Below are 15,298 nucleotides of genomic sequence, written 5' to 3' on the forward strand. Positions count from 1 at the left end.
ACATAATCTCTAATAAAAAAGTGCATTCACACTTCAATCAGATCCAAGTCCATTTGAGCTCCATCTGTCTCCAAAACCAGCTCTTTGTTTCAAGAGGAAATGCAAGTCCTTCTATCATTGAGATGCAGGAGGACATGCAATTCCCCAGAGCTAGATAATCAGCATTTCTGTCTGAAGAAGCATGGCTGAAAAGCAGTCTGGAAACCAGACCATTCTCAATTCATTAAAAGCCTTGAAGACTAGGAATAGGGATATTAACTTTTGTGAAGACTTAAGCATGCCAGCAGAAGAGTTCTCACAACACAGGTCTGATAGATGGCAGTTTTTGCATTTTCTGAAACATAACATGAGTAAACATCAACTTTTCTGTGGGAACCATGCTCAGTGTCTAGCAGAATGGCAGTCATATAAATCAAGTCATCAAGGAAAAGGAATTATCTGCCATACTGTGGTCCCATCAGGAAGATTTCTAGCTAGTTGGAGAAGTATACAAGCATTTGTTACTGTAAATGTAACTTATTTGCACATTTGGAACTGGGGTAAAGTTTGGGAAGTTGTCTGATGTTTCTTAGTGCCTTTACCATCTCTGGTAGGAGGTGGTGTACTTGACCATGGATTTAGTGAGGTTTACATGGGAAAGACTGCCAATGTTTTCTTTGAAGAAAATTTCTGTTAGTAGATCAGAGAAATAGAAACCTCACTGAGAAGTCTTTCAGTTTGCTAATGATTCCCTCCACTTACCAGGGACGTAAATTGCACTAATGTTGAAAATGACACATTGGACAAAGAGATACTTCTCTGAGTTAGGTCAGGAGAAAAAGAACAATTTGATGCACTGTGACAGTTTCTCCAAAAACCTAACACAGAGGTGACACGATGAGGAAAAAGACTGATCTTTTTTAGTAGCTGTTGTTAAAATGCAGGACATTTGAAAGCAAGTATCCATCACTGCACTGATGTCTAACTTTTAAAAATTTTTGGAGACCATGGCTAACTTTAAAAAATTATAATTTAAAATTTACAAATGAACCCTTTAATTTCAAGTGCTAGTGTGACTTCTCAGTGTTGTCCTACTATGAGCCTTTCATGGACTGAGTATGCTTACTCTGAAAAAAAAAGGATTTGGAAACAGGTAACATCAGGGGTTTTAAAATAATGGTAAATATACACTACTCTATCTGATTTTCATTTCTATAAAGAAAGAAGAATAACAAAAGAGAAAATCTAAAAATAAGCGGCCATATGTAGAAACATTTTGATTCAGCTTCCTTATGAACACTGAGTCTGTTTTCTTCATATTTTCCATCCATCTAATAAATGGTGAGCCACACAAGAACCTCTGAAATTGACTAATCTTTGTCTTGGTTCTAACCCTGGTCTTTTACTGAGATTGTCATTTGTACTTCACTCTGTCCATCTCTCTAAGAAAAATAATTAGTCTGTGTCATCTAGCAACCCTGCTGTAATGACTTGACTGCTCTCTGCTGACACTGACATCTCAATGCAGGCTCCACATGTGGGCTGTGCTGTGAAACTGGGCTGTCATACTGTACCTGTTGGCCAAGAGCTGTGACCTAGTTCCAGAAGGAGAGGTTAGGTAAATTGCCAAGTCTCCACGTCGAGGGTGAGTAATAGTGATACGCACAACAACATGCTCCAAGTAGATCACGTGGTGGTTGGGATTGTCTGAACAGCCAGTGGCTTTGTAAATTGAACGGACAATGCTGTCAGGTCGTATTGTTCTATAACAGAAGCACAGCAAACAACATCAGCATTTCTCACTTTTTGTGTAAAATACACAACCCCATCTTTTTTGCTTAGTAGAGAATGACAACTGAGAAGTCAGCACCCTATAATCATTAGTTTTGACATGTACTTCCTAGCTGAAAATACCAGTACAGGGTAATTATTTCACTGCAGATAATGGCTAATGGCAACTGCCTGGGTTTCTGTTAAGCACATACACAAGGTAAAATAGGAATAAGCCTTTGGGACAAAGCATTATTGTGGATTAGTGGCAAGCTGAGAATTGCTGAGATTGTCATGGGATCACAGCTGGTTGCTAAACCCCAGGAAATGCCTGGCATAGCTAGTCCTCATTTACGTAACAGCAAGTATTACATGTTAACTGTACCAAAAGGCATCTGACTCAGCTGGTTTAAATTGGCATGACATCCTTGCAGAATATACCAGTTACTGATCAAGCATGTCAAATATAAATATCAAACAACATTGTTTGGAAGTGTGCCTCATGCTTAATGCTGTCTCTATATCCATGGAGTGCACATAACAGAATTGCTCTCAAGCCTGGTTCTATAGAGACCCTATCTTAGTGAAAAGCAGTTTGGCTTCTGAACTAGAGCCTCTGCTAAGACTATTGGAAAGAGACAACATCATACAGTATCAAAAGCATATTTGCCTGTTACATCCTGGACTGGTAAGTCTGTACTCTTCTTGGAAAGGTGACTGAAATGCATTCAACCAAACCTTCATCTTTCATGCATCATCTTTGATGCATCAAAATCCAACATTACTCAGTCTGGCCTGTTTTACACCTTCACCTTCTGCAATGTTCTTTAAACTAGGTCCTGTTCCCATGCACTACAGCCATAAATGTGACAAAATCCGTGGTACAGCTTTAAAAATGATATATTATACGCAATGCAAGGGAGGGTAAATTATACCCAATTTCTTTCCAAAAGTTTATGCCAGCAAGAGTTTTGGTAGCGGGTATTACTTGATTTGCCGATCTGTGTTTTCCACACACACATGCTGTGGAGGCACTGTTGTCCACTTTTCTGCTTCTGTCACCATTGCTTCAGCATCCATCAGTCCAAATCCATAAAGGTGGCTCACTGCAAGGTACAAACAGAATGGATACAGTTATAGCATAAACCCTTGGATTGCAACATTGCATTACTTATTCCAGATTGTCACATCCTAATAGGAGTGACTTCTTTTGTCTTCTTCCTTACTTTCACTCAAAGCTCCAAAATCTCACTGCTAGGAACAATAATGACTGTATCTAATTTGTTCAATAAATCTGTTCACTGCTTTATTACAGAAGTGGTATGAGGCATTACCTGCACTGCCATACCATGAGAACTACAGAATGCCAGTGACTAAAATCACCTCTGACTGCCCTCTGTGCCTTATTTTAGCTTAGCCCTCTTGTATGACAGGGGGCTAAGGGTAATGAAAGAGAGGAAGGTTACCTCCATTATTCAAATACCAAGCACATTCAAGGAAGCTGAGACAATAAATTTGAGAAGGAACAGACCATTTCTCTGAACTTCCCTGAGTGTAGGCAGCATGTGCATGCTCTCCCATTCCTGTACACAGTATGCTTGTCCTTGGCCAACCAGCCAGGCAGATCCATCATCTCCCTAAAGCTGTCTGCATGATGAGGGTGAAAAGCACTTACTGAATCAGCTGTGTGTTTCTGGTTGCTGTTCCAATCGAAACAGAGACTTGCAAAAGGGTTCTGATGAATTGGAAGAGCTGCTAGCCATGATGTTCCATTGTGACAAATTGGTGCTCTTGATAAAGCTCTGATAGCAGAAGGTGAAAGGAAAAAAGCTTCCACAGGAGGAGTTTAAACTGCAAATGTTAGTAAATCAGTTTTTCTTGCTACCACAGAAACCCACAGAAAATTGTAAGTGCTATTTTAACCAGCAATGCAACAAAGCATGGTATAAGTCCTTCCAACTGCACATTGTGGAGGGTTTGTGAAAGCAGTATCTATTCATTGTCAAACCAAAATTCAAAGGACTCTGCCTGAAAAAACCCCGGCCTCCTCAAACAGATACAGTCAAAAGCTTAAGGATCACATCTTCCAAATATCTAATGATGTCTGAAGCTGCGAGCTGAAAAGGATTATTCAGTGAAAAATATGGCAGGTGTAGTGACTGTAATGGACTTCTTCCCTGTGAGCTCCAAACCAAAGTGCACACAGCATAGAAATATTAATTTGGAGACAGCTATTTGCAGCTCTACTGCCATGTGAGGCAAGCAAAATTAAACACAACTAAAATATATGAAAATATATACATTTAGCCTTCCTTCAGCCTTCTGAATTCTCTTAGTGTATTCAAAAACAAATGGATAGGGAAAGAGAAGTCCTATTTCTATATGTTGGTGGAGCAGGCCAAAGAAGACAAGGAGAGCTTAGATGAAGAAACATTTTGCATTGTGAAGAAGATTCCTGTGATGGAAATGTCCTTAGTCTTAGATGTCATCCTGCAAACACTGCATCTGATAATGAGTACATATTTATCTGTGAAGACATAAGTCTGTTCTTACACTAATATTTTAATTAATAATGCTTCTGTCTGCTTGGACAATCAGTGCAAGGAAAAGAGTCTTAACTCACACCATCTGTAACTGCACAGATAGTTACTCAGTATAGTACATTCAAAAAGCAAGGGATTGAACTTTCATGAATGGAAATTTTTTTCAGCTAAACCAGGGAGAATGCATTTTTAATTTCTGACTGTTAGCAACTTACATTGAATTAGAGTTCCAGATATCCAGTTAGAATGCTGTGCATTCAACCCACCTTCTGAGCTCAAGGAGCCAAAATTCTCCTCACCTCAGCTTTTCTTAATCAGAAATAAGGGCAGAAAAGAATGTAACATTGCCACCACCAGCCAGTGACCTTCAGATGGAAACTTATGTGATTTTTAAACTATTTACCCCTAGAATTTCTTTTCCCTACCATGCACATCAAAAATGCAAATAAAAATTGCAATTTAATTGGAAATAAAAAATGCAAATGCAAATAAAATCTATAGAGTGAGCTTTCCATCCTTCCTACACTAACAATTACTTGGAAGACAGAATTTAGGAGGAATTTTCATCCAGGAGAAAAAATTATCATTTAAGATTATGTGGTTGTGTTAATTGTCCATGACTCAATGTTTAAAATCTCTTGCATGAGAGCAGCAGTACAGTGATAAGCTTTGCACCTGATTGTTTGTTTTCTTTTTCTCAGCTAAAACAGAAATACCTTTTTCCTTCAAAGGTCTTCCCACTGAAACAAAAACTTCCTGATGGACAGGGCTAGTCTTACATTCTCCCATGTGGACTGACATTTGGCTGTCCAAAACATTTCCAGTTCAAAGCCCTTGATCCAGTGGGTTGGTTAGCAGCTGAAAGTACCAGTAGAGGTCCATAATTTCAAAGACCAAATTGTAGCAATTTAGGAAAGAATCACAGTGCTAAATAAAGTAGCAGTGTCTCAGAGAAAAAAAACCCAGACTTTTCTTTCTGCTACCTTCAAATTGTGCTTCTTCATCTGTATACCTCCTCATATTCCTGTGAACTACATGCCAAGGTGCTTGTGCCAAAGGTTAAAAACTACCTGGTGGTCTACATGGAACTACAAATGTCTTCTAGGAAACATTTAGAACTGCCACTGATTTGCAAAAGATACTGAGCTGACTTTGCTAACCCAGATGAATCAGAAGCACCTATCTGAAAGGTAATGAGAGACAAGCTAACTGCAAGTGCAAAATGCCTCCAGACCTTGCACCTACCCAGTTATGTGCTCTGCATTATCACTGCTGTGGATTGCTGCTGGGCTGAGCTGCTGCTGGAATCATCAGATGTCAGAGGGGGTATTGGGCTGTTTTACAAAAAAGTGTTTTTATTTCACAAACAAAACACCAATATGAGGCTGGCACAACGTAAGCTGGTGGCTGAGGACAAGATTGCTGCTTTTATTCAGCCAAAGGACTGAAAAATGTGATCTCCTTATGTGACCAAAGTGTCCATTGGTAGAGCTGTCTTGAATTCTCTCTCCAGGCAGGCAGCAGTACTAATTGATTATTTTTATTTCCGCAAAATCAAAGGAATACACAGAGCCTTACAGATACAGGGCATGTTTCAGAGGAAAACTTGGCTCCCACATCACAAAGTAAATACTGGGTTTTAGCTGATCTTTTAAATCTCTCTTGAAGATGTTTTCATCTTAAAAATGAAATAACATTTCTCAGGGCTAAAGTCCATTTATTTATCCCTGGTGCAAATCTTTCATTAATGCACCATGGAAACAAGGCCTTCTGAGCTGCTGGAGAGACTTCCCAGCTTTTTCATAATCTCCTTGTTTTAGTCTGAAATTGATGCTGAAAATTCAGTAACTTTTTCATTTACATACAAGGCCACCCTCAAATCTAACGCTAGGATGTATATCTCATTTGGCTTGACTATGAGAAATATGAATAGCTGGTGTTGATAAATCATAACAGAGAACCATGCAGAGTTCAGAAAAATCTGGCCCAGACACTAAAAACATGACATTTCCAGTGTAGCTAGACTTAATTTGTTAGGCTGCAGTTTCATTGCCTGTCATCAAGATGTCTCATCAGTAACTGAGATGCTAAGCTTTCCTTGCTATTTTATTTATCTGATAAAAAGTTTGAACAAAATCTTCTCTCTACTATATTTTTGGCCTGTACTGTGAAAGCAGTATTTGAAATACAAATATTTTGTATACACACATCAAATGCTAAATCAGGAGAGAAACAGTAATGATTTCAGTGGGTCAAATGAGGAAAACTGCAGCTTCCTCAACTAGATTAATCTGTTTGATATGTGAACTATAATGCTAAATTGTCAATTTATGCTACAATACAATCTTGATCCAAAATGAGATTGACAGAATAGGAGTCTAAAATGCCCATCAATAGTATGGTTTTATTTAATGTTGCTTAGCAGGTCTAGCATATGTAAGCCTCTTGAGTTACTCTCAGCCCACAAACACTTTTAACCATCTTACACTTTACATTTGACATTTTAATTGCAAATAGAATTAACTAATTCTATAATGCTTTAACAATTCCATATTGCTTTTCTGTCATTTGCTTAGACTATTGAAATGTTTCAATAAGGACAAACAACTGTCTAACAAGAATTAGATGGACAAAAAGGGGAGAAATGTTATGATGACATGGCTTAAACTTGTTTTGTTTTGTCATGTCCTCTCTAAGACAACACTGATCTTGAATAATAATTCATCTTGTTTCAGCCATATTCCTATTTCATGTCAACTTATGACCAGTTATCTGTGATAACTAAGTTTGATTTCTGGAACACATAACTGCTTTATAAGCCAGTAATACAAGCGTGCAAGAGCATTCTTTTTCATTTTTGCTTTTAAAACCAACTCCCATGGTTTTCAAATTGAGCACATTATTTGTGGTTTTGTATTTTACACAAAACAATCCCTCAATTTTTGTACCTAAAACCAAATGAAACAGCAAACTAAGTCTTTCCTCCTCAAAGAATTCTCTGAAATCCAGGGAATTTTTAAAGACTCCGTTGCAGCTGTATGGATGTGGGAAGATTTGAGTTCTTATACTTATCACCACACTAGAGAAGGTTGAGAAAAACAGAAAGATGCCCAATAGATTTGTCCTAAAAGAGGCAGCTACAAAGATGCCCAATGAGAATCTGAAGGGCCTCTATATCCTAGTATCAGAGATCACAGAATGATTTAGGATGGAAAGGACATTTAAAGCTCATCTAGTCTGACCTCCCTGCCATGAGCAGGGACACTTTCTACTACACCAGGTTGCTGAAAGCCCTGTCCAATCTGGCCTTGAGGCACTTCCAGGGATAAGGCATCCACAGGGTCTCTGGGCAGCCTGTTCCAATACCTCACCATCTACATAATAGAATCTCAGAATCACAGAATATTAAGGGATTGGAAAGGACCTTAAAGGACCCATGGTCAGGGATAAGCTACCCCTCAGGTGGCTCAAGGCCTTATCCAGCCTGGTTTTGAACATTGACAGGGTTGGGCATCCTCCTTGGGCAACCTGTTCCAATGTCTCAACCTCCTCACAGTAAAGAATTTTTTCCTAATATCTAATCTAAATTTCCTCTCTTTCAAATTGCTCCCATTATGCCTTTTCCTGTCACTACAGATCCTGATGAAGCCTCCAGCTTCCCTGTAGGCCCCCTTCAGATGCTGCAAGGTTGCTATGAAGTCTCCACAAGACCTTCCCCTCTCCAGGCTGAACAGCCTCAACTTTCTCAGACTGTGTTTGCAGATTCCAGTTCTTGTATCAACTTATTGGCCCTCCTCTAGGCTTGCTCCAACAGTTCCATGTCCTTCTTATGTTGTGGACTGTACTGCACTCCAGGTAGGATCTCACCAGAGTAGAGCAGATGGGCAGAATCACCTCCTTTAAGTGCTGGCCACACTCCTTTAAATGCAGCCAAGGACTGGGTGGCTTTCTGGGCAGCAAGTGCACACTGCTGGCCTATGTTGAGTTTTTCATCAACCATTACTCCCAAATCCTTCTCCACAGGGCTGCTCTCCACCACTTCTCTGCTCAACCTGTGGGTGTGCCTCAGATTGCACAATTTGGGTGTAAAGACCTTGCACTTTGCTTTGTTGAGCTCCTTGAGGTTCAGACAAACTCACCTCTCAAGCCTTTCAAGGTCTCTCTGTGTGGCATCCCTTCTCTCCAGTGTGTTGACACTGATTCATGCTGTCAGCAGATGTGATGATTGCACTGTCCATGTCACCAAAAAAGCTGTTGAGCAGTACTGACTGCAGAGGGACACCACTCATCACTGGTTTCCACTTGGACAATAAGCCATTGACCACAACTCTGTGTGTGGCCATTTTTAGATAGTTTTTCACCCACCAAGCAGTTCATCCATCAAATCCATGTCTCTTCAATTTGGAGATGAGGATGTTGAGTGGTAGGCTTTGCATAAGTCCAGGTAGATGATGTGAGTTGCTCTGCTCTGCTCCTATCCATCAATCCTGTAGGCCCATCACAGAAAGCCACCAAATTTGTCAGGCACCATTTCCCCCTTATAAAGCCATGTGGGCTGTTACCAAGCATCACACATAAAAATGTCCTTTGTTATGTCCAGTCTATCCTTGTTCAATTTAAAATTATTGCCCCATATCTTGTCACTAAAGACCTTCACAAAAAATTTCTTTCTGTCTTTCTTCTAAGAACCCTTTATGTATTGAAAAGCCACAATAACAGGTGTCACTGGAACCTTCTCTTCTTCAGGTTGAGCAACCCCACCCCTCCCTGCCTTTCTTCATAGGAGAGATGCTCCAGGCCCTTGAACATTTTCACAGTCAGAAAGGTGCAAACAGAACACTTCAAAAATTGCTTTTATTGAGATTCTACTTATGTCTGTGTTAACTTCTGATTTTTGCTTTAGTACAAATAATTTCTTCAGTAATATACTAACCATGGCTTTACCTGATAATAGATTTGACAATAAAAAGGAGGCTTCTGGAATTTACATGTTTTCTTTCTGCCAAAAAGCTCCTATAAATTAATAAAATAAAATACAGACTGCCCAGAAAAAACTAGCAGGATAACTAGTAGAAACTAAACCTCCACCAGTGTACCTTTTTGAGTAGCTTGTATCCAACTCTGACACTGCTATGAGGTTTTGCAGTCATAAAAATAGCCCTAGAACACACCATCTTACAATACTGAGAAATTAAATCCAAGATTCTATTTACCTTCACATTCTCTCATATTTTATCTATTTCAGGAATTTAAAACTCATGTGGTTATTAAGTTCCTGATTTACTTCTCAAGAGCTTGTTTAGGAAGGTGTTAACCAAGTTAATGAACTCTTCAGAGCACATGGTGTTCACTCACAGACTGTGCTCTGCATATGGGGATATCTTGCCCAGAGTCAGAGCAAACACCAGTGCCCTTTGCTGAAACCTCAGCAGAGGCACCAGGAAGGCTGACTTACTTCTCTGAAGCAGCAGAGTCGTGATGGGAACAGAAAACCTGATTACTGCTGACTGGTGATTGCCATGAAAATTTTGCAGCAAGATTCTAAGACTTCTCTGCAGCAGCACTTGGCTGCAAATCATAAAACCTTTACCAAAGAAATGAATTCATTTGAAATAAGACAGCTTATGTGAACGGAATAAATCTGAAGATTATATGCATTTAGAAGCATTTAGACAAAAATGCTGAGATAAAGTTGGCTAAGGAGCATCTACAGTAATAGAAGCTATAATTTTTAACTAGCAGTAGTCCTTTTAAATGGGATTGTTTCTTTTTAAATTTTTTTTTTTTTAGCATGAGGATCCACTGCAAAACATGGTGGTCTGCAAATTTTTTAAAGAAAAAATGTATTTTGTGACTGCATTGTAAAAAAATGTACCTATCTCCTCTACTACGAGCAAATTCAACCTAGGAGATACATTTAGGATTCCTTGATACCTCAAAAGCAGACAAATACAAGGTCATTCCATCAAACCATAAAAACATCTTTTGGTGAGAGTGTCTGTGCTAGGCTTCACCTCAGAACAGATGATGACAGATGAGTCAAAGGCACTGTAACTGGAAATCCTGACAGGTTGTTAGCAGGAGACACAAAGATAGCATTTCTGAGCTGTTAGATGTGTCAGACACACAGCACCCCTCTTGTTCTGTCCCACACAGAGGCTCTGTGTGTCCTGAAGTATTGGAGCTCCAGCAGAATATTTACACTCAAACTAATTCCTGACTGACCATGCAGCTGTGACAGATTTTGGCAAAAAGGATATGCAAACATGAAGTAAATCACAAAAAAAATGTACTTCAAATCGTTTAATGGCAATGATGCTGAAGAGAATAACTAAAGAAATTATTAATTAACTAAGCCAAATTCACAGTACCCCTGTGGAGCCATGTAGAAGATGCTGATCAGTAACCTGAAGCAAAAGGAAATTAAATAGTAACCTAAGTCTATAGAGATAGCTGGCCAGTAATGTCAGTGTAGTGGGTGACTTAAAAGCAAATCCTCAGCAGCTGATTTTTCTGGAGGGAAAAAAGCATACTGTTGTAAATAAATTCAGGCATCTAACTGGGCTGAGTTGTCCTCTGTAGGCCCTTATCTTTTCCTATTATTAATTAAATTCTACACCCTGATAGGATACATTAAGTGCTTAAAATACTACATTTTAGGTAGTGTAATCTGCTCCCTAACTGGCCTGAATCCTAGTTCCATTAAAGTGGACACACTCTGATAATAAAACTACTGTCAATTTTGTAACTACTGAAAGGCATTACAGAAACACAACAGCAGTGAAGAAGAGCTTTGGTGTTCACAAAGGCAAGTGCTTACTGTTTTTTTAAAAAGACAGACCTACCCTATCCAAAAGATGTTCACCATTGATATGGATGGATACAAGCATGACTAGATATTTGCCTAGAACATTCTCTAAAGTGTACTGTATTGAGAATTAGTATGTAAAGAGGTCATGCAAATGCATGTAACTTCCAAGGACTTTTCTTTTAAAATTCAGTGTTCAGTGTCTGCAATTAAAGCCTTTTGCTTTGGAGAATTGTATCAGTTTATCTGTCACTTTTAAAATTCATTGATCCTGGTTCTTCTTTCTTAATACTGCAAAATAGAAATTTACATTTCACAGTAAGTGGCAGACTCTTATGGTTATGAGTCTACAGGGGGAGACTTTCAAACCTCTGCTTCCTCCCTGCCCCCCAGTCCTTTGCAGGGTGTTTATAAAGGTCTGAGCTGGGCTTGTTAAAAGGAAATAATGTCAAAGGTTATCACTCTCATGGTGTGCATCCTGTTAGTGCTGTCAGTCCACTGGGCAATGTTTGGAATACTAGAGAGCTGCAGAGCATAGCAATTGTGTGTACCTTCTTATCTAAGACAAACAGACAGGAAGTTATCTCAGTTGTTGAGCTGAGGCACTTATTTAAATTCTTCATGTGTTATACTGATCATGGTTTGGTGACAATTCTGAGTGCTATTATAGTAGAACATTAAGGCTTATTTTGCCTTTTGCCTGCTGTTACTCCTGCTTTAGAGCCATTTAATTTACCTTTTAGAAAATGTCTAAGTTTGACTTACAACATAAGACCCCAGGAAAGCAATCAACTGTAAGACAAAATCATGATGGATGTCCATCCATTTTCCTTTATGTATCTATCCTGACACAGACTTGGAGCTTCTGCTTGAACTCTGTTCTTGCATTTTTAAAGCTTCTTCCTTGCTTTTCAGAGGGAACAGAAAACAGATTGTTCCAGATCCAAAAAATAAATGAGCAGCTTTGATAATGAAGAATTTGAGACTGGGAAAATAATGACACCTGCCTGACTTCTCTGAAAGATTCCCTCTCCTAAACTTTGTACATCCTCATTTCTGGAACTATACAGACAAATTCCTGACCTTATATGTCTTTGGATGTGAACTGGAAACAACATTGTCTGCAACCTCAGTTTTGTCAGGAAAAAAAAAAACAAATTCAATAACCATCATCTAGGCTACATAATTCAAGATATTTTCCAGCTCCCTTCCCCAAATTCCAAAGAGGTATTTCAGTTCTTACTCAAGGCTAGCAGAACTCAGTTACCTGGCAATTTATTTGGGTTTAACATATCAACTACTGAAAAATTCCCAATGAAATTTTAATATTAAGCTAAAGAAAACTTCATTTTTAGCCAGAAACTGAACTGCTACATGCAAGAAGGAAACGAGTCACCTAAAATGTCACAGTGATCATCCCCTGAGAAGACTATAATTTTAAACTTGCTGCTAAAACATGCATGTCTTTCCTCCACTTTTCCTCAGCTATCTTAATTTCCAAATCCCACCACAGATATGTTCTCTAGCTGCAGCAAGGATTTCTGTACAAAGCACTTACAAAGGTTATGATGTTGACCTGTGATTCATGCAGTATTTAAATGTGGATGATACCTTGAGGTATTGTTGAGGAGATTCTTGAGGACACAGGCTTTCCACTCATACATGTTCTATCAGTGCTGGGGGAGACACTTCTTGCCACTGTTAGACTAGCTAGTAATTGCAGGTCGTTTACTTCTCTCCTTTCCTGGTGCTAAACTAAATGCTGCCCTGACTTCAAACAACTTTCAATAATGCAAAAAGTTCTGATTAATCTAACTAGTTCAGCTAACAGAAGAGTAATGCCCACCTATGTGAGGACATCTCTTTCAGACTTTACATCCACCAGCCTGTTGAAGCCAGTCATGTATATATAGATTGCCTTTTCCAAGAATATGTGTGCTGTTGCAGCTGTCAGCAGATTGCCTTTTCCAAGAACATGTTTGCTGTCAGCTGACTACTTAGAATCACAAAATCATTTAGGCTGGAAAACAATCTTATGATCGAGTCCAACCACTAACCTTACACTGCTGAGTCAACTACTAAACCATGTCTCCAGTTGCCAGATCTATACATCTTTTAAACACTTCCTGAGATGGTGATTCAACCACTTGCCTGGGCAGTCTGTTCTAATGTGTGACAACCCTTTCACAGAAGAAATTTTTTCTATATATCTGATCTAAATCTCCCTCACCACAATTCTTCTTGTCCTTGGCTTGTTACATGTAAGAAGAGACCAACTTTCACCTTGCTACAACCACCTCCTTTTAGGCAGAGAAAGATAAGGTCCTTCAGTCTCCTTTTCTCCAGGCTAAACAATTCCAGTTCTCTCAACAGCTCCTCATCAGACTCAATACCTCTGTTGCCCTTTTCTGACACGCTCCAACTCTCAATGCCTTTCTTTTTGGGAGGGCTCCAAAACTTAACACAGGACTTGATATGCAGTACGGGAGAAAAGTGACTGCCCCAGTCCTGCTGGCCACACTATTCCTGATCCAAACCAGGGTATCACTGGTCTTCTTGGCCACCTGGGCAACTACTGGCTCGTGCTCTGACTCTGCTAATGTTGATCAGCACCCCAGGTTCTTTTATGTCAGGCAGGTTCCCAGCCACTGTTCTCCCATCCTGAAGTGCTGAAGTGGTCACAAGGTTGTTGTGACCAAAGCACAGAACCCAGAATGCCACCTTGCTGCATTTCACAAACTGGCCCATTGATCTAGCCTGACCAGATCCCTCTGCAGAGCCTTCCTTCCTCTCCAGCTGATCAATATTCCCATCCAACTTCGTGCCATCTGCAAACTTAATGATGGTGATCCCCTTGTCCAGGTTATTGATAAAGCCAGTAAACAGAACTGGCCCCAGTACTCAGTCCTGGGGAATACCAGTGGTTACTGGCCACCAGCTGAATTTAACTCAGTCCCCACCACTCTCTGGGCTTGGCCATCCAGTCATTTTTTTCACCCAGCGAATGGTGCATCCATCTGAACCATGAGCAGCCAGTTTCTCCAGGAGAATGCTTTGGGAAACAGTGTCAAAGGCTGTTTAGGTGCCACATGATGACACTCAAGATGATCTGTCTATGACCTTCCCTGGCACCGAAACAGGCCTGTAGTCCCTCAGATCCTTCTGAACCTTTCAGCTGGGACCCCTCTGGTTAAGCAGAACTGCTGGTAAATGACTGACAGTGGTGAGCTCCTGCACCAGCTCCCTCGTACATCTGTGTGGATCCCAACTGACCACAGAGAGTTGCATGTATCTAAGGGGTGTGGCAGGTCACTGACCATTTCCATTGGATTATGGGTCTTTCATTCTTTTCCCCATTCCTATCTTCCAAATCAGATCCCAGAGAACAATGGGTCTTATTATCGGAGAGCTATTGAAAGATAAAAAGGAATTAACTATCTCATCCATTTCCTCATCCGCTGTTATTATCTTTCCCTGTGCAACCAATAAAGGATGGAGACTACCCTTAACTCTCTGTTTTAGAGGAAAATTTATAGAAACATTTTTTAATTGTCTTTTACTGCAGGAGCCAAATTGTGTTCTAACTGGGCTTTGGCCCTTCCAGTTTTCTCACTGCATAACCTCATAAAATCCTTGTAACTTCTCTTGAGTATCCTACCAGCAATCTCCCTAAGATGATAAACTCTTTTTTCTCTCCTGAGTATATGCACATGAAAGCTAGATATGGTGGTCCTCACTTCTACACAGACCAATGCAACTTCATGTGTTTTGTGTCTATTGACAACTAAAGAAATCTGGCATATTATAATAGCTAAACTCAAAGCTTCAGTTTCTCTGGCTCCATCCACATGAGCACTAGGAGTGGGTAGGAGTTTACAGTGGCCAGTACCATGTGAAAATACCAGGAATTATCTGTAAGAGTGAAAGATATTTTTGTCATAATTGTTTATGAGTGCTTGCTGTTTTCCAAAAGTCTTATGACAGCTTCTGACAATGTTTTAAAAATGTAATTTAGAATTTACTTACATTTTAAAGTTATTGAAAGCATGTGGTATGGTGTTTATTCATAGTTTATTTGTCTTGTCTGAAATTCATGGGTTGTAAAGATATTCTTGGTTATTTCTGAATTCCTGCCTGGATACTGGTCACCACAAGATAAATCAGTCTAGTCCAGGTCTCCTAAATAGGAGCCTAGGTA

General features: G+C 39.6%; 1 protein-coding gene across 2 annotated transcripts in view; it reads right to left on the bottom strand.

Moving 5' to 3' along the window:
• The window catches only part of PCSK5 (proprotein convertase subtilisin/kexin type 5), a 233,322-nt gene that overhangs the window by 79,464 nt on the left and 138,560 nt on the right, over nt 1-15,298 (bottom strand). For both annotated transcript variants that reach the window (XM_056514814.1, XM_056514815.1), the window contains exons 11-12: nt 2,738-2,855; nt 1,554-1,742 (exon numbers count right to left, since the gene is read on the bottom strand). In XM_056514814.1, the coding sequence (XP_056370789.1) occupies nt 1,554-1,742; nt 2,738-2,855 (307 nt within the window). The remainder of the gene's footprint in view (nt 1-1,553; nt 1,743-2,737; nt 2,856-15,298) is intronic.

This window comes from Oenanthe melanoleuca, chromosome Z (genome assembly GCF_029582105.1).
Source record: "Oenanthe melanoleuca isolate GR-GAL-2019-014 chromosome Z, OMel1.0, whole genome shotgun sequence".
Lineage (NCBI taxonomy): Eukaryota > Metazoa > Chordata > Aves > Passeriformes > Muscicapidae > Oenanthe > Oenanthe melanoleuca.